Source organism: Bubalus bubalis, chromosome 11 (assembly GCF_019923935.1).
Source record: "Bubalus bubalis isolate 160015118507 breed Murrah chromosome 11, NDDB_SH_1, whole genome shotgun sequence".
Classification (NCBI taxonomy): domain Eukaryota; kingdom Metazoa; phylum Chordata; class Mammalia; order Artiodactyla; family Bovidae; genus Bubalus; species Bubalus bubalis.
The window spans coordinates 91378670-91401063 of record NC_059167.1 but is presented as its reverse complement, the minus strand read 5'-3'; the positions used below and the strand labels follow the sequence as shown (position 1 = coordinate 91401063).

The 22394-nt window shown below is 35.9% G+C and overlaps 1 protein-coding gene across 3 annotated transcripts in view; it reads right to left on the bottom strand.

Moving 5' to 3' along the window:
• Positions 1-22394, bottom strand: part of STYX (serine/threonine/tyrosine interacting protein) — a 51320-nt gene that overhangs the window by 15927 nt on the left and 12999 nt on the right. The window contains exons 1-9 of one of the 3 annotated variants that reach the window (XM_044925437.2): positions 21253-21456; positions 20008-20040; positions 14934-14987; positions 11278-11375; positions 4672-4732; positions 4242-4278; positions 3770-3809; positions 3627-3677; positions 1874-1946 (exon numbers count right to left, since the gene is read on the bottom strand). In XM_044925437.2, the coding sequence (XP_044781372.1) occupies positions 1874-1946; positions 3627-3677; positions 3770-3809; positions 4242-4278; positions 4672-4732; positions 11278-11375; positions 14934-14987; positions 20008-20040; positions 21253-21276 (471 nt within the window). In that variant the 5' untranslated portion in view covers positions 21277-21456. Of the gene's footprint in view, positions 1-1873; positions 1947-3626; positions 3678-3769; positions 3810-4241; positions 4279-4671; positions 4733-11277; positions 11376-14933; positions 14988-20007; positions 20041-21252; positions 21457-22394 lie in introns of those variants that run through there. The other 2 variants (XM_006053985.3, XM_006053986.3) reach the window with 2 other exon arrangements.

Sequence of the window (22394 nt, the reverse complement as noted above, 5' to 3'; positions counted from 1 at the left end):
GATCAATGGAACAAAATACAAAGTCAGAAACAGACTCAAGTGTGGATTTAAAATTTGGTATATAATAAAAATGGCATTTCAAATCATTGGCTGTGCTGTGCTTTAGTCGCTCAGTCGTGTCCAACTCTTTGCGATACCATGCACTGTATGTAGCTCACCAGGCTCCTCTGTCCATGCCGAGTCTCCAGGCAAGAACACTGGAGTGGGTTGCCATGCCCTCCTCCAGGGGATCTTCCCAACCCAGGGAGCAAACTCAAGTCTCCTGCATTGCAGGTGGATTCTTTACTATCTGAGCCACGAGGGAAGCCTTCAAATCACTGGCTACAGATAAATTTTCTACAAAGAATCCTTACAAACCAATGAGAAAAAGACCAACAACCTGTTAGAAAAACGGGCAAACTACAAGCAGCTGCCACTTTTACTACCATGACAACAATGGTCCAAAAGTTTCATGAAACACTTTTGCTGTTGGTATTGACTAAGTATGGGTAAGTACGTACTCTTTGTTTCCTGGAGTCTTTTTAAAGGCAATTTAGCAACATCAACTTTCAAATGCCCTCTGACCCAGCAATTCCACTCTGATCAATTATCTTAGAGGTACATTCACACATGTAAACAAAGATACACCTATCAGGACATTCTTTCCAATGTTGTTTAAAATCATGAAAGACTGGAAACAACTTAAAGCTCCATGTATAAGGATGCTATGCTATGCTAAGTTGCTTCAGTCGTGTCTGACTCTGTGCGACCCCATAGACGGCAGCCCACCAGGCTCCGTCGTCCCTGGGATTCTCCAGGCAAGAATACTGGAATGGGTTGCCATTTCCTTCTCCAGTGCATGAAAAGAGAAAAGTGAAAGTGACGTCGCTCAGTCGTATCTGACTCTTAGCGACCCCATGGACTGCAGCCTACCAGGCTCCTCCGTCCATGGGATTTTCCAGGCAAGAGTACTGGAGTGGGGTGCCATTGCCTTCTCCAATGTATAAGGAACTGTGATACACATAAAACTGTGTTACACACACACACACACAAATATTACGAAGGTAGAGCTATATATAATCTTCAAGATACACTATTAAGGAGACTTACTTTTCAAGTATTCTTCTTAAGCATTATTGAATTTTTATTTTTTTAATCATGACTATTTTTCTCTTTTTAAAATGAAATAAAAACTAAAAGTGAATTAAAAATAAAAACAAAGTAAATTAAGTTTGGTAACTAACACATTTTGTAGTGCTCTTGATGTTTCAATGTAAGATTTATTCCTGCATAAGTGGATGCAATCAGCCAGAGCACATTCTTTGACTTACGATTTTTCATCTTGGAAAAAATTAATCAGATAATTCACAGGTGTATTTTTTTAGTGTATCTTCTACACATCATCAAAGTGTGAAAGAACATGGAGAAGATAAAGCATATAAAATAGAAAAAGCTGCTATATGTAACACACTTAGAACCAAAATTTTCTTATGCTCTGTATGTAATCAAAATAGAGGGAAAATGGAAGACACGTCTAAGATCAACTACTTTACTTTAGATTTAACAATGTGGTTTTAATCCTTTCTATCTTGTCAATGGCAGCTTAAAAAAAATACTTTTAAATAGATTTAAACTTGAACAAAGAAATTAGTGAGATTATGGCAATTTTTAAGTATTTACCAAGTACTACAACTAAATCATATGAATACAAGCTTTTAATTATCATACTTTCTGACTGCCTTATTGGAGAAGGGAATGGCAACCCACTCCAGTGTTCTTGCCTGGAGAATCCCAGGGTTGGGGGAGCCTGGTGGGGTCGCACAGAGTCGGACATGACTGAAGCGACTGAGCAGCAGCAGCTGATTGACTTAAAGAGGAAAAATAGAGAAGTTACCTGAAGTTGATGGACAAATCCAGCATTAGGATTAATACAAAATCTTCTTTCTTGAACATAAGCAAATGCATCTCTGAAAACAAAAAAATAGGAAAACTAAGGCGGTAATATTATTTCATGAATTAACCTCAATTTTTCCAGAATTTATCTAAAGTAGGAACTTACCTAACAATTTACCTAAAACAGAAAATCATAATCAGACAGCTTGTACTACAGAGAGGTAGTGAACTGCAGTGGGAAAATCCTTTGCTCCCCAGCTGTGTTCTAGGGGATACTTTTCAACTTCTCTAAGTTTATTTTTTTCATGTGTAAATTGGGGATCATAACAATTCCTATCTTTAAGCACTACTATGAATATGGAAGATAGTAAGTATAACATATCATGTATAGCATGTGTCACACACACTCCATGCTCAGATTTTATTACTGGTTAAATTAGAAACATATGGACTTCCTTGTGTTGTTGAGATAAAAGTGTCCAGCAGTGTATCTGGCATCTGGCAGAGACTCAATAAATAGAGGTTATTTTCACTATTATTGCTGACATGGCACCAAATAATAAAAAAAAATATATAAAACAAAATCTACCAAGCATTAATCTTTTCAATGAAATAAACACAAAACATTTGTATCCAAATAATATTTAAGAACACCTTTAAGCAAAATTTTCCATTATAATTTTAAGATAAAAATACCAAATGAAATAAAAGATTTGAATGTCCACTATGTGTCAGGCATGTGGATCCAATGTTGAACACAGCTCAAATGGACAAGGTTAACGGAGTACACAGCATAAGAACGGAAGGTTGATACAGACATGTCATGTGAAGTTTCACTGGCCACATTTAGAATTATTAAGGATCAGAAACCTCTGAGAGCTTTTTAGGGTAAGGTGAAATATGATTTATCTTTTGAAACAATCATTTTGACTGCAGTGTGAAGAACAGAACAGACTAGAGAAGGAAAGAAAACACAAGACCACTACGATGATAACTACTGGAAGAGCTTGTATTAGGGAGATTAAATAATGAAACATGACTAGAGCTTGATTAGGGAGATTCAATAATGAGAAAGAGCCAGAATCAAGGAAAATTTTAGGATACAAAACAGAATTTGGTAATGGATCAGTCTGGGACATGAGTGAAAGAGTATCAATGACTATAGTAGATTTGTAACTTGTACAAGACACTCTAAGAAAGGAAATACTGTACATTGGCCAGCTTTGTTTTAGGGTGAAAAGCACATTAGCCTCTTTCTCCCTTTAGTCTATGCAATATGCTTGGAAAAGATGATTTTGCATAAAACAAATAATAAATTGTGAATAGACAATAAAACAATTCTAAAGCAATTTTTCACCCAACTACTGTTAAAGGAAAACATAATAAATTAACCTTTTAAACAAAGAAAGCAATTACATCTTTGTTTAATAAGAATTTTAAAACTTAGATTAACCAATTTCCTAGTAGTAAGCAAGCAGTTTTCCATGGGTTACTCCAACTGTAATTATCTTGGGTTTTTAAAATAATAAGAGAACTAGCTTCATAAAGTAACAAAATAGCCTAAGTGGATCTATACAAGGTAGACCAGCTACAGAAGTTAAGAGACTAATCACAGGATAAAAGGACTAATTAATCAACCATAACTAGATGACAAAAATCAAGAGATTATTAACTTCCAGTGCCCAAACTGTCTCCATTAAGCTTCATTTTAATGAGAATTTAAACTGTGGCTAGGTTTCAGAATACTTTCTTACCTGTACTTCATTCCAAATGTTTCCATAATGTATGCAATAACAAAGGCAGCACTAAAGAGGGGGAAAATATTTTAGAAAAAAAAACAGAAAACATACTCATTAATTAAATGCTGGAGAAAGAAAGATTATTGCTAACATCATACCTCCTGGAGATCCCTGCATTCCCATGGACAAGAACTTTTCCTGAAAAACAAGAAATAGTTATTCTGATAGAAAGATACCTGATGCAGCAGCTAAAATATACTGAAACCATGTATCATACCACAGTAAAATAAATCTTATCTTAAGCATTTTATGTATTCTGTATACACAACTTGGATACTTACTAATTTTCAAATCCTTGAATTTATTTATATTAACTGTGTGGAGACTACAATAGACTTTTAGATTAAAAAGATTTAAAGCTGACAATATGAAAACAGTTCTATAGAGATATTTAAGAAAGTCTATCCAGATGAAGTAAGTTTTGGGAAATTTGGAAAGTCTATTATACATAATTATAATTTTCATATTCATTTAAGACTAAATGAATTTAGTCTTAAATAACTAAAAATTAACTATAATGAATAATTTCCTAAAAATAAACATAAGTTAAATGAAAGAAAAATTACTTACCTCCACTTTGTAAGCTCTCATCAATAAATTCTTTTGTCTGAAGGAAAAAGACAGTGTGTTATAATAAAATATATGGAGTAACAAGCATAAAATACAAACATATATACACAAAACAAAATATACTGAAAATATTTTCCTGCTTATTTGAATAAAAATTACATCAAAAATTTCCAAAATGATACAAATACCATTATTATAAGTTTAAATAAATATTTTGCATTTAAGAAATCTGAAATACAATTTCTCAAATATTTTGAGATCATAAAAAAGATTTTAAAAATAGTCAATTTTCTTTAAAATACAATCCCACAATTTTCAGACATTACAAGTAATAGCAGTATAGGAGAAAATCATGTCTTGTTAAGTTTTAAAAGCACAATTAAGAAAGCAAATCATAAATATTAAATGATATTAAAATACTGTTACCTACCATGGGGAAAAAACGTATTATATTTTCAACCGGATTATCTGCAATATCCAAGACTAAATATCTGAAAATAGAATATTGTGTGATTAAGCACACTTTCAGATAAAACTCTTCATATATAAAAAATACAAAAGTTTCTTGACAACCATGAAAATAACTTTCAAAATATCATATTCCCAAGGACCAAGCCATATATTTTATAATGCTTGAAGGCACAGCATTTAAAGCCTTAAATAACAGTTAACACATTAATATTTCTCTGATATCTTACATATAAAAAAAAATCTATCTTCTTAAAATAGAAAAATCATAAACGGGAAGAAATTTTCCTCTAGATCAGAGTAGATCTAGAAAATAAAGACAAAAATTGCCTATTTTCTCCTCTTTGCTATTCTTCTATTTCTAGCAACTTCCCTAAGACTAGAAGAGTTTTCTTTGGATGGCCCTGCCACCCTTCCTCACAACCCTACAGAGGACAATTCAGAGACAGACCAAAGCCTGACAGAGAAAAAACCGACGGAAATAGAATGCAGCAGTCTGACAGAGCCGTGAGTCAAACATTCATTGTTTGAACTAACCTACAACAGAGGACAACTAACCTGTCCTCAAATTTTACACCTTGAAAAACATTTAAAATAAGTCATTTCAATATACAAGCCTTACTTTATTTTGTGAAAAACTGCCATTTCTGGAAATCTGCTGGCAGTTCAGTGGTTAGGACTCAGTGCTTTCACTGTCAGGGACAGGGTTCTATCCCTGGTCGGGGAACTAAGATCCTGCAAGCCTTGTCATACAGCCTCAACAACTGCTCCCCTCACCCCACCCCCAACCAAAAAACAAAGAAAACTTTCATTTCTAACCCATCCAAGACCATCTGTTTATTAACACAACTTAGTTAAGTAATTGAGTTATAAAATCAAAATGTAAAGTCAATATTGCTTTAATAATTACTTTGGTGGTAGCAACTTCAATAAATTCAGGACTTATCACAGAGAAGCTATACCCAGGACGATTTGGCACTAAAAACAAAAATTAGAAAGGTATAGTATGGCATTTTAAAATATAACATTGTCATTTTCTTTAATATATACAAGTCTCAATGTGTGTATACATGATGTGCATGCAAGCGTGCACTGTAAGCTGCTTCAGTCGTGTTCAACTCTTTGCCACCATATGGACTGTAGCCCACCAGGCTCCTCTATCCATGCGGATTCTCCAGGCAGGGATACTAGAGTGGGTTGCCATGCCCTTCTCCAGGGGACCTTCCTGACCCAGGGATTGAATCTGAGTCCCTTATGTCTCCTGCATTAGCAGGCGGATTCTTTACCACTAGTGCCACCTGGGAAGCCTGTGTATACATGAAACACATACATAACACAAAAAATTTAGAAGGAAATTTAACAAAATGTTAGTGTCAAGCTCCTCTGGGTTGTGGAATTATGGCTGGCTTTTTAAATATTTCTCTTTGTGTCATTCTGTATTTTCATAAATATGTATAAAGAACAAGTGTATCTTCTGCAATTAGAAAAAATTCAATCTATTTTAGATTACATGCAACCCCTTTTTAAAACTAATTTTCTCTAACTGAAAAATGTGTATGCACAGTAAAAAATTCTAACAGCATAAAGATATCTGCAATGAAAACTAGCTTTCCCTACCATCCCAGACCCTAAATTTCCCTTCCCAGAAATAACCACTGTTAAGTTTCTACTCTGTCAGTCCAGAAGTTTCCTATACAAGAGTAATGCCTAATGTACTGCACATACTTTAAACACTTGGAGAGCACACATGTGGCTCTGCACCTTGTTTCCTTCATGCAATAAACTGTAAAGATTAGTCTGTATCAGCACATACACAAATATTTCATTCTTTTTCATGACTACATAGTCTATTATGTATTCACAAAATATATTTTAGAGTATTTTACACTGAGGGACATTCAGGTTGCTCTCATTTTTACAAAAATAAAGCAGAACATTAAAAGATTTCTAACATATGTGGTTTTATACTAATACTTCTAGAATGATATCCAAAGAAGAGTTAACAGTACCTGCCTCCTAGCCAGGGATAAATTAGGTAGCTGGGTTTAGGGAAGGAAAGAAACCTTTCCTCTCATACCTTTTTGACCCTTTGGTCTTTGTATCATGTGTAATATATGCTTTATTTTTTAAGTGAAGCCAAAATAAAGAACATTAAAAACCATCAGATGCTCAACCTCATCATTTTAAGATAAATGTGAAAGGCAAACTAAAACTACACAACACAATTTTTACTCCAGGAGATCACAAAGCTGAAGGGCAATTTACTCCAGATCAGGTGGTGAAGGGGCTTGCGATAAGGCAATGAAGCTACCAGCGAGGCCATGTAGGGCTAACCAAGAGAGACGGGTCATAGTGAAGAGTGAAGAGTTCTAACAAAATGTGGTCCACTGGAGGAGGAAAAGGCAAACCACTCCAGTGTTTCTGTCAGAAGAACCCCATGGACACTATGAAAAGACAAAAAGATATGACACCGGAAGACGAGCCTCCAGGTTGGAAGGTGTCCAATATGTTACTAGGGAAGAGCAGAGGGCAATTACTAATAGCTCCAGAAAGAATAAAGTGGTTGGGCCAAAGTGGAAATGACATTCAGTTGTGGATGTGTCTGGTAGTGAAAGTAAAGTCCAATGCCATAAGGAACAATACTGCATAGGAACCTGGAATATTAGGTCCATGAATCAAGGTAAACTGGACACAGTCAAGCAGGAGATGGCAAGATTGAACACTGACATCTTAGGAATCAGTGAACTAAAATGGACTGGAATGGGTGAATTTAATTCAGATGACCATTATATCAACTACTATGGGCAAGAATTCCTTAGAAGAAATGAAGTAGTCCTCAAAGCCAAAAAAAGAGTTCAAACTGCAGTACTTGGGTACAACCTCAAAAATGACAGAATGATCCTGCTTCGTCCCCAAGGCAAGCCATTCAACATCAGTCATCCAAATCGATGCCTCAACCAACTGATATTGAATAAGCTGAAGACAATCAGTTCTACAAAGACCTGCAACACTTCCTAGAACTAACACCAAAAAATGATGTCCTTTTCACCATAAGAGACTGGAATACAAAAGCAGGGAATCAAGAGATACCCAGAATAACAGGCAAGTTTGGCCTTGGAGTACAAAATGAAGCATGGCAAAGGATAAAAGAGTTTTGCCAAGAGAACACGCTGGTCATAGTAAGCACCCTTTTCCAAAAACCCAAGAGATGACTCGACACATGGACATCACCAGATAGTCAGCACCAAAATCATACTATGTTCTTTGCAGCTTTAGACGGAGAAGGTCTATACAGTCAGCAAAACAGGACCTGGAATGGACTGTGGCTCCGATCATGAGCTCCTTATAGCAAAATTCAGGCTTAAATTGAAGAAAGTGGGGAAAACCATCAGGCCATGCAGTTATGACCTAAATCAATTCCCTTATGATTATACAGTGAGGTGACAAATAGATTCAAGGGATTAGATCTGGTGGACAGAGTGTCTGAAGAACTACGGATGGAGGTTCATAACATAGTACAAGAGGCAGTAACCAAAAACATCTCAAAGAAAACGAAATGCAAGAAGGAAAAGTGGTTGTCTGAGGAGGCTTTACAAATAGCTGAGGAAAGAAGAGAAGTGAAAGGCAAGGAAGAAAGGTATATCCAACTGAATGCCGAATTTCAGAGAATAGCAAGGAGAGATAAGAAGGTCTTCTTCAATGAACAATGCAAAGAAACAGAAGAAACAACAGAATGGACTAGAGATCTCGTCAAGAAAACTACAGATATCAAGGCAACATTTCACACAACAATGGTCACAATAAAGGACAGGAACTGTAAGGACCAAACCAAAGCGGAAGAGATTAAGAAGAGGTGGCAAGAATACACAGAATAACTATACAAATAAGGTCTTAATATCCTGGATATCCACAATGGTGTGGTCACTCACCTAGAGCAGGATATCCTGGAGTGTGAAGTAAAGTGAGCCTAAGGAAGCACTACTAAGAACAAAGCTAGTAGTGTGTGTTAGTTGCTCAATTATGTTCAACTCTCTGAGACCCCATGGACTGCAGCCTGCCAGGCTCCTCTATCCATGGAATTCTCCAGGCAAGAATACTGGAGTGGGTTGCCATTCTTTTCTCCAGAGGATCTTCCCAACCCAGGGATCAAACCTGCGTCTTTTATATCTCCTGCTTTGGGAGGCAGGTTCTTTACCGCCAGTGTCACCTGGGAAGCCCAAAGCTAGTAGAAGTGATGGAATTCCAGCTGAGCTATTTAAAACCCTAAAAGATGATGCTTTAAAGTGCTGCACTAAATATGTCAGCAAATTTGGAAAACTCAGCAGTGGTCACAGGACTGGAAAAGGTCAGTTTTCATTCCAATTTCAAAGAAGGGTAATGCCAAAGAATGCTCAAACTACCATACAATTCTGCTCATTTCACAATTGCACAATTGCACTCATCTCACATGCTAGTAAAGTAATGCTCAAAATTCTCCAAGCCAGGCTTCAGCAATATGTGAACCGTGAACTTCCTGATGTTCAAGCTGGTTTTAGAAAAGGCAGAGGAACCAGAGATCAAACTGCCAACATCCGCTGGATCATGGGAAAAGCAAAAGAGTTCCAGAAAAACATCTATTTCTGCTTTATTGACTATGCCAAAGCCTTTGACTGTGTGGATCACAATAAACTGTGGAAAATTCTTCAAGAGATGGGAATACCAGACCACCTGATCTGCCTCTTGAGAAATTTGTATGCAGGTCAGGAAGCAACAGTTAGAACTGGACATGGAACAACAGACTGGTTCCAAATAGGAAAAGGAGTACATCAAGGCTGTATATTGTCACCCTGTTTATTTAACTTCTATGCAGAGTACATCATGAGAAACGCTGGAGTGGAAGAAACACAAGCTGGAATCAAGTTTGCCGGGAGAAATATCAACAACCTCAGATATGCAGATGACACCATCCTTATGGCAGAAAGTGAAGAGGAACTCAAAAGCCTCTTGATGAAAGTGAAAGAGGAGAGTGAAAAAGTTGCCTTAAAGTTCAACATTCAGAAAAGAAGATCATGGCATCCGGTCCCATCACTTCATGGGACATAGATGGGGGAAACAGTGGAAACAGTGTCAGACTTTATTTTTCTGGGCTCCAAAATCACTGCAGATGGTGACTGCAGCCATGAAATTAAAAGACGCTTACTCCTTGGAAGGAAAGTTATGACCAACCTAGATAGCATATTCAAAAGCAAAGACATTACTTTGCCAACAAAGGTTCATCTAGTCAAGGCTATGGTTTTTCCTGTGGTCATGTATGGATGTGAGAGTTGGACTGTGAAGAATTCTGAGTGCCAAAAAATTGATGCTTTTGAAGTGTGGTGTTGGAGAAGACTCTTGCGAGTCCCTTGGACTGCAGGGAGATCAAACCAGTCAATCCTAAAAAACCTCAATCCTGAATATTCATTGGAAGGACTGATGCTGAAGCTGTAGCTCCAATACCTTGGCTACTTGATGCGAAGAGCTGACTTACTGGAAAAGACCCTGATGCTGGGAAAGATTGAAAGCAAAGGGACAAGGGGGCAGCAGAGGATTAGATGGTTAAGATAGCACCACTGACTCAATGGACATGAATTTGAGTGAACTCCAGTAGACAGTGGAGGACAGGGGAGCCTGGTGTGCTACAGTCCATGGATTGCAAAAAGTCAGACATGAACTAGCAAATGAACAAGATTGGAAAAATTTAAAAATATTTTATAATTCTGTCTGAGAGAGATACCAAGGAAGGAGTTACTGTCATTCACTTTGCACTGGGAATGCAAACTGATGCAACTCAATGGAGGGCAATTTGTAACATCTATTAAAATTTAAATGCTCACATTCTTTAATCCAGTCATTCTACTACAAATTTATCCTACTGATATATTTACATATGAATTAAATGACATAGAGGGATAGTCACTACATTAGCAAAAGTCTGGAAACAATCTAAATGTCTAACAATAGGAGATAGTTTGAATAGATTTTAGTAGAGTAATACAATAGATTACTGTCTACTTAAAAAGAATAACACAGGAATTCTCTGGTGGGCTAGTGGTTAGTATTACAGGCTGTCATTGATGTGGCCCAGTTGGTCGGGGAAGTGAGGTTCTACCAGCCAGAAGATGCAATGAAGGAAAAAAAAAAAAAAAGAAGAATGTAGCTAAGTAATAATATGAAGCAATCTCCTAAATACATAATTTTTTTTTAAAAGCCTAAGTTCATCTGTGAATATATATGTAACATAACTCCAGAAAGATACTCAAAAAGAAGTTAACAATGGATACTTGTAGTGAGGGGAATTGACTATTTATAGGACAGGAATAGGGAAACTACTTTTCAGTATACATTCTTTTGAACATTTAAAATTCTACATTATGTGCATAAATTACTTATTTAAAATATTTTAAGGGAAGTTTATTCTTTAAATGATGTACTGTATGACCCATCTTTATAAAACATATATATACAGAAGTCCAATATAATAAAATCAATTTAAAATAAAAACATTACATGTTTGATACCCATAACATTTTTATATATCAACAATTCTTACCTAAATAATTGTTGAAAGTTGGGTTTAATAAAGTTTGCTTCAATATTTTGTCGTATACATATTATATGAGTTATTCCATGTTTCTGTAGTATAGGTAGCTATTAAAAAAAAGAGAAATAGTTTGAAATACAAAACATCACCTTACTGTAATTAAGATCTGAAAATACATAGGACTCAACTTTATAGTTAATATAGCCACATCTGAGCTTTAAATACAGGAAATCAAAGCTAATTTCATAATAACATGCTTAAAGTCATCAGCAAAATATTTCAATGATTCAAGATAAACACACTACATGTTCTCAAAAGGCTTATAGAATTATTTTAAATCTATAATTTTAGAGTTTGATATGACCTTAAAGATAATTTATTTGGGAAACAATACTCTACCTTAATTATATATATTAACCCTTTGACCTTTGTATTATGTATAACATACTTTATATTTATTTATAATTTACATTTATATACTCTTTATTATTTATTTTTAATACTATATAGTGGTTAAAGGTATGGGCTACGTACCAAGTCATGAGCTATGGAGTCCAAGCTCTAGATTCCAGCTCTGCTAATGACCTGAGCACTGTGGCTCAATTTTCTCACGTGAAACCTAGGAAAACACTACCTATTCACTGAATAGTTGTGAGAATTCTATAAGATAATCTTTGGCATAGTGGCTGGGACACATAGCAAGTTTTTTTAGTAAATGGCAGTTATATATATTGGCTACAATTCTTATTTATTAGAGAGAACTACTCTAACATAAACCGTTATTCAACATTTCTGACCTAGTTAATAGCAGTGCTGGAGCTCAAATCTCTAGACTGCTCTCTGCATCTCCCAGTGCACTTTTTCTATTTTAAGCCAGAATTAATTTATACAATTCACAAAAACTAACTTCTAGGTTTTAAAAATTCTCCTAAAGTTAAAACTGGTGACTCCAAAGTATTCTGTGGTGCTTTGTGGCTCTATATTTAAAGCAATTTAACATGATAACTCTAAAAACTGTTAAGTTTTTATTTGTAAGTGACTATAGGTTTCAGTGAAATTTACGGACAACATGTTATTTAAATAGTTAGAATATATATGCCATCAGTGACTTTGTTCACTGATTCATGCTAACTATGTGTAAAGCAGTGCCTGGAACACAGTTGTTGTTCAATAATTACATGTTCAAGAAATGAATGAACAAATCATGATGAATCAGAATTATTAATAAGCCTGTGTTTTCTATTTTCAGTTTATAATCCTATATATTTAATTCCCTTTCTGTATTAATAGAACAGCAATACTAATAATGCATAAAAAAGTTCAAGAATAATTTCTACTTGTTACAGATCAAATGCTTGTGTCTCTCTAAAATTCCTATGTTGAAGCCCTAACCTCCAAGGTAATGATATTAGTTTGTGGGGCCTTTGGGAGGTAATTAGATATAAATGAGGCTATGAGGTGGAGTACCCATGCTGGAATTAGTGCTCTTACAAGAGGAAGAGGGATCAGAGCTTCATCCCTCTGCCATGTGAGACTACCTCAAGAAGGCAGCAAACCATGAAGAGGGCCCTCACCAAAACTTAACCATGATGGTGCCCTCATCTCAAACTTCCCAGCCTCCAGAACTGTGAGAAATAAATGTCTGTGGCTGAGACCATCCACTCGATGGTATTTTATTATAGCAGCCTAAGCCAAGAAAGTGTGGTTTCTAAATGTTAATTTTTGCAGCAAAATTTCCTATGTCTGGCATAGATTACAGTTCAGTTATCTTTGTATTTCCTGAGTACATCCTGAGACAGGGGAAAGGAGGTTAAGAATTTGGTAGGATTAATAATAAATCAATGTTTCATATTCACATTTATAGAACCTCTAAAGTGAATTCAATATTCATTCACTTGTCTATCACTGATCTATGATATGTGAACTTTTCATACCTACTCTATTAATATGAGAAACTACAAAAAGACATATATAATCAGGGATAAAACCTGTTTGTTTGAACAAACTTGGAAGGCACATTAGATTACTAAGTAAAAACAAACCTTAAGACGGAACCCAAATATAATAGCATGTAAAATTTTTTGTTTGTTTTCAACAGACTTTTATTTATACAAAGCAAACTATAACCTTATCTCACACCTGCAAACAGAAAAAATTTTATAAAAAGAAACAGTTCACTATCTACAAAGACCCTAAATATGTCCCTTTTATTAAAACTGTATTTGAATGTAATAAAAGATAGGCCAAACTAAATGAGTTTATTAGGAGCTTATTCCTTAAGAATTTTTTATTTCTATTATTCTTCTGCTATTACTGTTTAAGATGATATGAAAAGAAATATGGGCTGAACTATAATGATTTATGGTGGGAAATAATCAAATTTTGCCATAGAAGCTTTTCTTCAATCTAATGAGACCACGGTGAAGTTAGGAGGGAAGAGGTTTTGAGACAATGTATCTGTAAACAAATACTTACAAACTAATATGACAAAGAGTATAATATGTATATTTATAAAGCACAGTGAGAATACCAAAAGCAAATAGTCTAAAATCATTTTGAACCCCAGTATTTGTGAATATTACATTATTTGGGCAATAACTTTGTTTTTACAAAGTAGATCACAATTAAGTCTATAGTTATCTACCATATCCTTTTCTAAGTACTTATTTAGATATATATTTTTATCAACATCCCACCTTCTCAACTGAGTTGCAGGCCATCAAATTACTACTATTATTCTTAGATATGCCTCAACAGTCAAAAAGCTTTCCAGTTTCAAAATGAACGACATTAACTTTAAAAAACAAAACGCCCCATCACCTAAAGTTCATAAATATTATCAAATTATTTCAAAAAAGTTTTTAACTCTAAAGTTTTTAAAAAAACCTATGCAGGTATCAAACCAACTTCTAAATAGGCAGGGTATTAGGGAAAACATCTGTAATACAATGTTTTATATTATAATTCAAAGCGAATTAGCATTGCCATAATTCATAGGGCTGAATCCTCTAGGAATTGGTAACACTGCTATTAATACATATATCTGAATGAGATCTACCCTTTCAATTGTGTAACTGAAGAAATACATTTCAGTGTAAATATACAGGACACCTAGATATATAATACAATACTTTACAACCTGGAGGTTCTAGATCTCCATAGTTTGGAAAAACAGAAATAAAATTTGAGTCATTTCAATTAAAATATGTGGGTTCTATGAATGTATTTGTACATGCTCATCACGCACATTCTATTTTACCCTTTAACTAATATGTAAAATAATCTTATTTGGGGATTTAATTACATCTCATATTTCTCAGAAACTATGATTAGCAATTGCAGATGTCCAATATCCAGATTAGCAATTCCAGTTATCTTGGAAGGTAAATAAATTATTAAAGGTCAATTTTGGGCAAGTATTTTAAACACATGGATTTCATGAGGAAAATAAAAATACAAAACCTCACTTGTGATTTGTGGTTAAACACTTGAGAATCACTGGTCCATTAAAATTTGAAAAGAAGTAGGTACTCCAGAGTCACAATTACTGCTAATATGCAATATCAGTGGACAATTCCTCAAACAAAACTCTTACTACTAAAAAAACTTACCCGAAAAAGTTGGTTAATAAGGTCTATTGATGAATCTAACTTAAAAGTTCTTACCTTGCTTTTCATGGCAGAAGAATATGGGCCTAAAAACAAACCAGGCAGAATTTCCTAGAAAAAAATATTGAGCTATTTACCACCAGCAATTTAAATCTATACAAAACATGTACCATGTAAGTATTTTCATAGCTGTTATAATAATTTGCTAAAAAGTTTATTATTTAGGGAGAATTTTCTAGCAACACTGAGCAAATGACTGGGAAGAGAAATGCAGATGTGCTTTATATAACAGGATGACACATTTAAAATTTAAATTAATTCTGAAAAGTCAGGTATTTGAACTTCCATAGTGCTTTTTTATAAGCAGTCTGAGAATCAGTACTTTTGTCTTTTAGTATAATTAGTATTGTTGTCTTTTCGATTACTAAAATACCTCTAATTTTACTTCTATTCTCTGCTACAGTCTAGAAATAAAACCGGTATTAAAAAATATCATCCTTTTGGAATTACACAAAATCTTAGTCAAGCAAATGAAAAGTAGCACAAGATTCAGCAATTTAAATAAATAACATCTGAATCGTGAATTAAAATTTATTCTATGAGATTTCAATATAGAAACTCTTCAGTAGGGATATATCATACCCTATATACTAATACAATTTTATACTTCAATTCTATGGGATATCAGAATTATTTGTGTATAGATTTGATTTAATAGCTTCTTGTATGCAGAAACTAAATTTTACTCATATTTGCATTCCCCATAGCATCAAATAAAATACCTCATTGGTAATCAAATATTTTTAACAAGTGAATTTTCACTAAGAGAAACAGGTTTTTTAGAGGTCAAGGAATTCCTGAGGAGAGATACTCCTTGACCTTGGGAGTGGCAGAGATGAAAAATGAAACAAAAAGTTTCGCTATGTAGGTTCAGTTCAGCTGCTCAGTTGTAGCCGAACTCTTTGCGACCCATGGACTGCAGCATGCCAGGCTTCCTTGTCTATCACCAAGTCCTGGAGCTTATTCAAACTCAGGTCCATCAAGTCAGTAAAGCCATCCAACCATCTCATCCTCTGTTGTCCCCTTATCCTCCCACCTTCGATCTTTCCCAATATCAATGTCTTTTCCAATGAGTCACTTCTTCACAGAAGGACGCCAAAGGACTGGAGTTTCAGCTTCAGCATCAGTCCTTCCAATGAATATTTAGGACTGTTTTCCTTCAGGATGGACTGGTTGGATCTCCTTGCAATCCAAGGGACTCTCAAGAGTATTCTCCAACACCACAGTTCAAAAACATCAATTCTTTGGCACTCAGCTTGCTTTATAGTCCAACTCTCATATCCATACATGACTACTGGAAAAACCATAGCTTTGACTAGACGGACCTTTGTTGGCAAAGTAATGTCTCTGCTTTTTAATATGCTGTCTAAGTTGGTCATAGCTTTTCTTCCAAGGAGCAAGCGTCTTTTAATTTCATAGTGGCAGTCAACATCTGCAGTGATTTTGGAGCCACCCAAAATAAAGTCTCTCACTACTTGCCCACATACTTGCCATGAAGTGATGGGACCAGATGCCATGATCTTAGTTTTCTGAATGTTGAGCTTTAAGCCAACTTTTTCACTCTCACTTTCATCAAGAGGCTCTTTAGTTCTTCTTTGCTTTCTGCCATAAGGGTGGTGTCATTTGCATATCTGAGGTTATTGATATTTCTCCTAGCAATCTTGATTCCAGCTTGTGCTTCCTCCAGCCCGGCATTTCGCATGATGCACTCTGCATATAAGTAAAATAAGCAGGGTGACAATATACAGCCTTGACGTACTCCTTTCATGATTTGGAACCAGTCTGTTGTTCCATGTCCAGTTCTAACTGTTGCTTCCTGACTGCCATACAGATTTCTCAGGAAGCAGGTAAGGTGGTCTGGCATACTTATCTCTTTAATAATTTTTGTTTGTTGTGATCCACACAGTCAAAGGCTTTGGGGTAGTCAATAAAGTAGAAGTAAATGTCTTTCTGGAACTCTCTTGCTTTTTTGATGATCCAGCAGGTGTTGGCAATTTGATCTCTGGTTCCTCTGCCTTTTCTAAATCCAGCTTGAATATCTGGAAGTTCACGGTTCACATACTGTTGAAGCCTGGCTTGGTGAATTTTGAGCATTACTTTGCTAGCGTGTGAGATGAGTGCAATTGTGCAGTAGTTTGAACATTCTGTGGCACTGCCTTTCTTTGGGATTGGAATGAAAACTGACCATTTTCAGTCCTATGGCCACTGCTAAGTTTTCCAAATGTGCTGGCATATTCACTGCAGCACTTTCACAGCATCATCTTTTAGGATTTGAAATAGCTCAGCTGGAATTCCATCACCTCCACTAGCTTTGTTCATAGTGATACTTCCTAAGACCCACTTGACTTTGGACTTCAGGATGTCTGACTCTAGGTTGAGTGATCACACCATCATGGTTATCTGGGTCATGAAGATCTTTTTTGTATAGTTCTATGTATTCTTGCCACCTCTTCTTAATATTTTCTACTTCTGTTAGTTCCATACCATTTCTGTCCTTTATTGTGTGCCGGGAGCCAGCACGGGAGTTCCTATCCATGACAAGGTCATGCAGGAGAGCCCTGACGGGCAAGGTGGGTCAGGGCTTGAGGGCCCCCCTGGATCTGCCTGAGCGTCTACCCCAAAACCAGAATCTGTCTGTTTTACTATTTTACGACTTTCACCAACTCCTCTGACATTAACGGGGGGGCTATCCCCAACCACCTTTCTTTGAAGGAAATCAACTTAGAGCTCTAGCTAATTAGCCTCCTGGGCATAATAGGAGTGTTTCAATTCAAACCCCTCAGATAGCTCTCTAACTTGCTTGACAGGTTTATCTGGACTCATACAGCTACGCATATGATTGTTTACAGCCTCCCAAGAGGCATGGGAAGCTTAAGATATTCAAATAGTATAGAGCCTCTCGGAGAGTTAGAAATTGTTAGAATAGAACTAGTAGAAGATTTCATTGTTGAGCCAATGCTTGCTACCAAGTTCCAACATCCCCTGTACTGTATCCTTAAAAGTGTATTAATTAATATAGTTTGTATATAGAAAAAAATAAGTAGTGGCCTTGGTGCTAACAACTTTAGACCCTTAAGGTAATAAATTCTTTCCTTGTTGTAAACCCACTGCACCTCTGCCCTATAGGAATGCAACTTTATCTAACACCTTCGGAGGATAGCGCCAAACTTTAAAATAATTACTCTTAGAGAAAATAAGTCTTATGGTTGACAAACCTTTATCAGAGTCATAAAATGTTAACAGGCCTTCTGGCCAGAAGATGATGTAAATCACCTAAACCATTTGTATACGATAAGTCTGCAGAAAAGAAAGCCTGGTCTCGATAAGGATCAAAGACTGCTGACTTTGCATGATTTTACACCCCCTATTATCCTTCCTCTATGCACAACTTAAGGTATATAAGCTCCCTTTGAAAATAAAGCTACGGGCCTTGCTCAAAGCTTGGTCTCCCCATGTCGTTCTTTCTTGCTTCCTTTTCTTTTTCTTCTCTGTTCTTCCTTCAGGACAAATAATTGGGAGCGTGGGGGCCCTCTTGAGACCACTTATTTGCCCGGGCTTCTAAGACCCACTCCAGAAGGTGCCTAAGGTGGGGCACCTTCCGCTATTCGAGAGGGCGCCTATGGCCTCTGTGGTCAGTGCAAGCCTGGTGTCACAAGTTTTATTGGCTTTCCACGTAAACCAGTTATACTGAGCCTCTGATCTTTCTCCTTTTATCTATCCTTTTAATCGCCAACGCCGTCCTCCCGAGGGAATCCCTGGACCCAACCGGGGCTGGACACCGGTAATTGTGCCCAACTTTGCCCATCTTTGCATGAAATATTCCCTTGGTATCTCTTATTTTCTTGAAGAGACCTTAGTCTTTCCCATTCTATTGTTTCCCTCTATTTCTTTACACTGATCACTGAGGAAGGCTTTCTTATCTCTCCTTGCTATTCTTTGGAACTCTGCATTCAAATGGGTATATCTTTCCTTTTCTCCTTTGCCTTTAGCTTCTCTTCTTTTCTCAGCTATTTGTAAGACCTCCTCAGACAACCATTTTGCCTTTTTCTATTTCTTTTTCTTGGGGATGGTCTTGATCACTGCCTCCTGTACAATGTCAAGCTATCACTAATTCATTCATTCCATACTGTATTTTTTTTCCATAAATTCCCTTTATTAAATGTTGGTTTGTACCATCCAGAAAATAGTCTTTATCAATTCCCTGTGGAAAATTCACCTGCTTATTCTTTATTTAAAATTAAAAAATTTTTAACTTCAGTATAGATTTACAATATTATACTAGTTTCAGGTGTATAGCATAGTGATTCAGTACTTTTGCAGATTATACTCCATTAAATGTTATTATACAGTAATAGCTAGAATTCTTTATCTGATACAATAAAAACTTGTTGCTATTTTATACATAGGTGTTTTTAATCTCTTAATCCCATACACCTAATTTGTCCCAGCACACTTTTCTCTCTCCTTTGGTAACCACTAGTTTGTTTTCTGTATCTTTATAATTGCTAAGTCGTGTCCGACACTTTGCGACCCCATGGACTGTAACCTTCCAGGCTCCCTTGTTCATGGGATTCTCCAGGCAAGAATACTAGAGTGGGTTGCCATTTCCTCCTCCACATAGTGTGAGTATTCGACTCAATCTTCTGGAGAATTTCACTAAATTAACTGAAGTTGACTGGAAATCAGACACAAATGTGAACAATTAAGTCAAAATGGTGATCTGCTTTACAGTCTACTCTCCAGAGTTTATCTAAACCACACAAACACAGAAAGCAAACTGCTTTCAGAAATAATACAAATACTGTGCCCAATTTTTCAGATTAAGAAAACCAAAGTGACTCATTAAACACATACATATATAACTATTTCAATGATTCTAAGAAATCTCATCTCCCATCTTTTTAAGAGCCACAATTAACTTTTAATATGTTAATATTTAAAATACTCAGTGATGAACCTACAGATTATGAGTCAATGGGACTCAAATCCTTTGTGAAATTAGGTTAAATTATTTAATAATGATAGTAACAGTAATACAGGTTGGCTGGAATAAACAAGGAGGTTGTCATACCTGCATCTCTCGTCTCATAGGGTAGGTCCACTCCTTAAAAATGGAAGGAAAACATAAGAAAAGTAAATAACATTATGAAAAATGTCACCCAATTAAAGGTCAAAGATGTGATATACAAGTGTACGGATTTTTTAAAAATACATTATACTTGGCGAATATTCTATAAACACAGCAGATCAACTAGCTTCATAAATATGTGAAGATTTAAGTGACAAGAAACAACGATTAAGGTGACTCTTAAGTAGTCAGGCTTCCAAAATTATGATTATGTTACTTTATAACAGACTGAATAGTTCAGTAATTGAAAGTATAGGTACTCCAGATGTTTCTCGCAAAAATGATACTCTAAATCAGAGATGTAAAACAGACACCTTGTCATTTTGCCACCTCTAATCAACTGACAGTAGATAGCTACTGGGCTTCCCTTGTGGCTCAGCTGGTAAAGAATCTGCCTACAACGCAGGAGACCTTGGTTTGATCCCTGAGTTGAGAAGATCCCCTGGAGAAGGGAAAGGCTACCCACTCCACTATTTGGGCCTGAAGAATTCCATGGACTGTATAGTCCATGGGGTTGCCAAGTTGGACACAACTGAGCGACTTTCACTTTATCGGCTTCCCTGATAGCTCAGTTGGTAAAGAATCTGCCTGCAAAGCAGAAGACCCTGGTTCAATTTCTGGGTCGGGAAGATCCACTGGAGAAGGGATAGGCTACCGACTCCAGTATTCATGGTTTCCCTTGTGGCTTAGCTGGTAAACAATCCGCCTGCAATGCAGGAGACCTGGGTTCGATGCTGGGGTAGGGAAGATCCCCTGGAGAAGGGAAAAGCTATCCACTCCAGTATTCTGGCCTGGAGAATTCCATGGACTGTATACTCCATGGGGTTGCAGAGTTGGACACGACTGAGCAACTTTCACTTTCAGACAGCTATTAATTAAACCCTATGTGGAGAAAAATTCAAGGAAGAAAAGAGTGCTGTGATCATTAAGCAACATCTGCAACGGATGAAAAAAGAACAGAATGTGATAGGTATTTATCTGCCATGCCTGATCTAAACTGCTAGATGCTTATCAAATAGCCTTTCCCATATCTTACTTGGGCTTGATTCTGTCTAGTTCAAGTCCCTTTAAAGATACACTTTACGTCAGTACAGAGTTCATTCTTGGAATGCAGGCCAAAATAAAATAGCTAGAAAGGGAAGTCGCTTAGTTGTGTGAGACTCTGCGACCCCATGGACTGTAGCCTACCATGTTCCTCCGTCCATCGTCCATCGGATTTTGCAGCAAGAGTAGGTTGCCATTTCCTTCTCCATGAAAAATGCCAAAGCAAAATGGCAAAAACGGAAAATATTTTAAAAGTTAGAAGAAGAAAAAAGCAATTACAGTAAATTGAAATGAGAAATCAAATACACTACAGGTAGTCTTCATTTGTAAATGGACTACATTCTAAAAGTTTCTAGCTTAGTGGTTTAAAACTCAGAATTAAAAATAGTAATTAGGTTTCTAAAGTTAAAACTGCAAAAAGGTTTTTTAAATTTCTTTAGAAAATTTTAGAATTACAGAAAAGTTAAAAAAATAGTACAAAGAATTCCCTTTACCCTCCATCCAGATTCCCCAAGTCAGACAAGTATTTTTAACACAGAAGGTAGAAATGCTATACTTCTGTAATGGAAAGAGAGAATATATACTCCTACAATGACCATCAGCATTCCTTTTTTTTTTTTTTTTTTTTAATAGAGAGAAACAAAATACATTTTTTGTTTCAAATCTTGAAAATTGGTCTCAACAATGTAAAATTGGTCTATAAACCCTGAGAAACCATCTACAAAATGACTGTTAAAATATATCTTCCAAAGTATCTTTAGCTTTGCACAGTGGCAGTATCATAGCCAATGATAGCCAATCTGAGGCATGTTAACTTTAATTCAAAAGTACCTTTAAATGCACAGATGAACTAAGAAGTAAGGAAAGTCCCCAGACAGACACACACTCACAAACATAAGAAAGCACAAACCCAGCAAGGGCAGTAAACACTGAAACACAGCATCCTGAGAAAATCTGCTAGTCTTTTCAGTCTTATGTTTCTGTTCTTTTTTTTTTTTAATAAAAAACAAATTTTTATTCATATCTTCCACTTAACAAAAATGTTGTAGGCTTAGATGTGAACCCAAAGTAACAACTTTTAGAAGAAAACATATGAGAATATTTTTGTGACTGGGTTAGGCGAATACTTCTTAAATATGACACCAAAATCACAATACATAAAAGAAAAAATTCAATAAACTGGACTTCCATCATGATACAAATATCTGTTCTTTATAAGAAGCATTCATAGTTAAAAATTGAAACTGGAGCCATGAACTGGAGAAAATACTTGTAAGGAATGTATT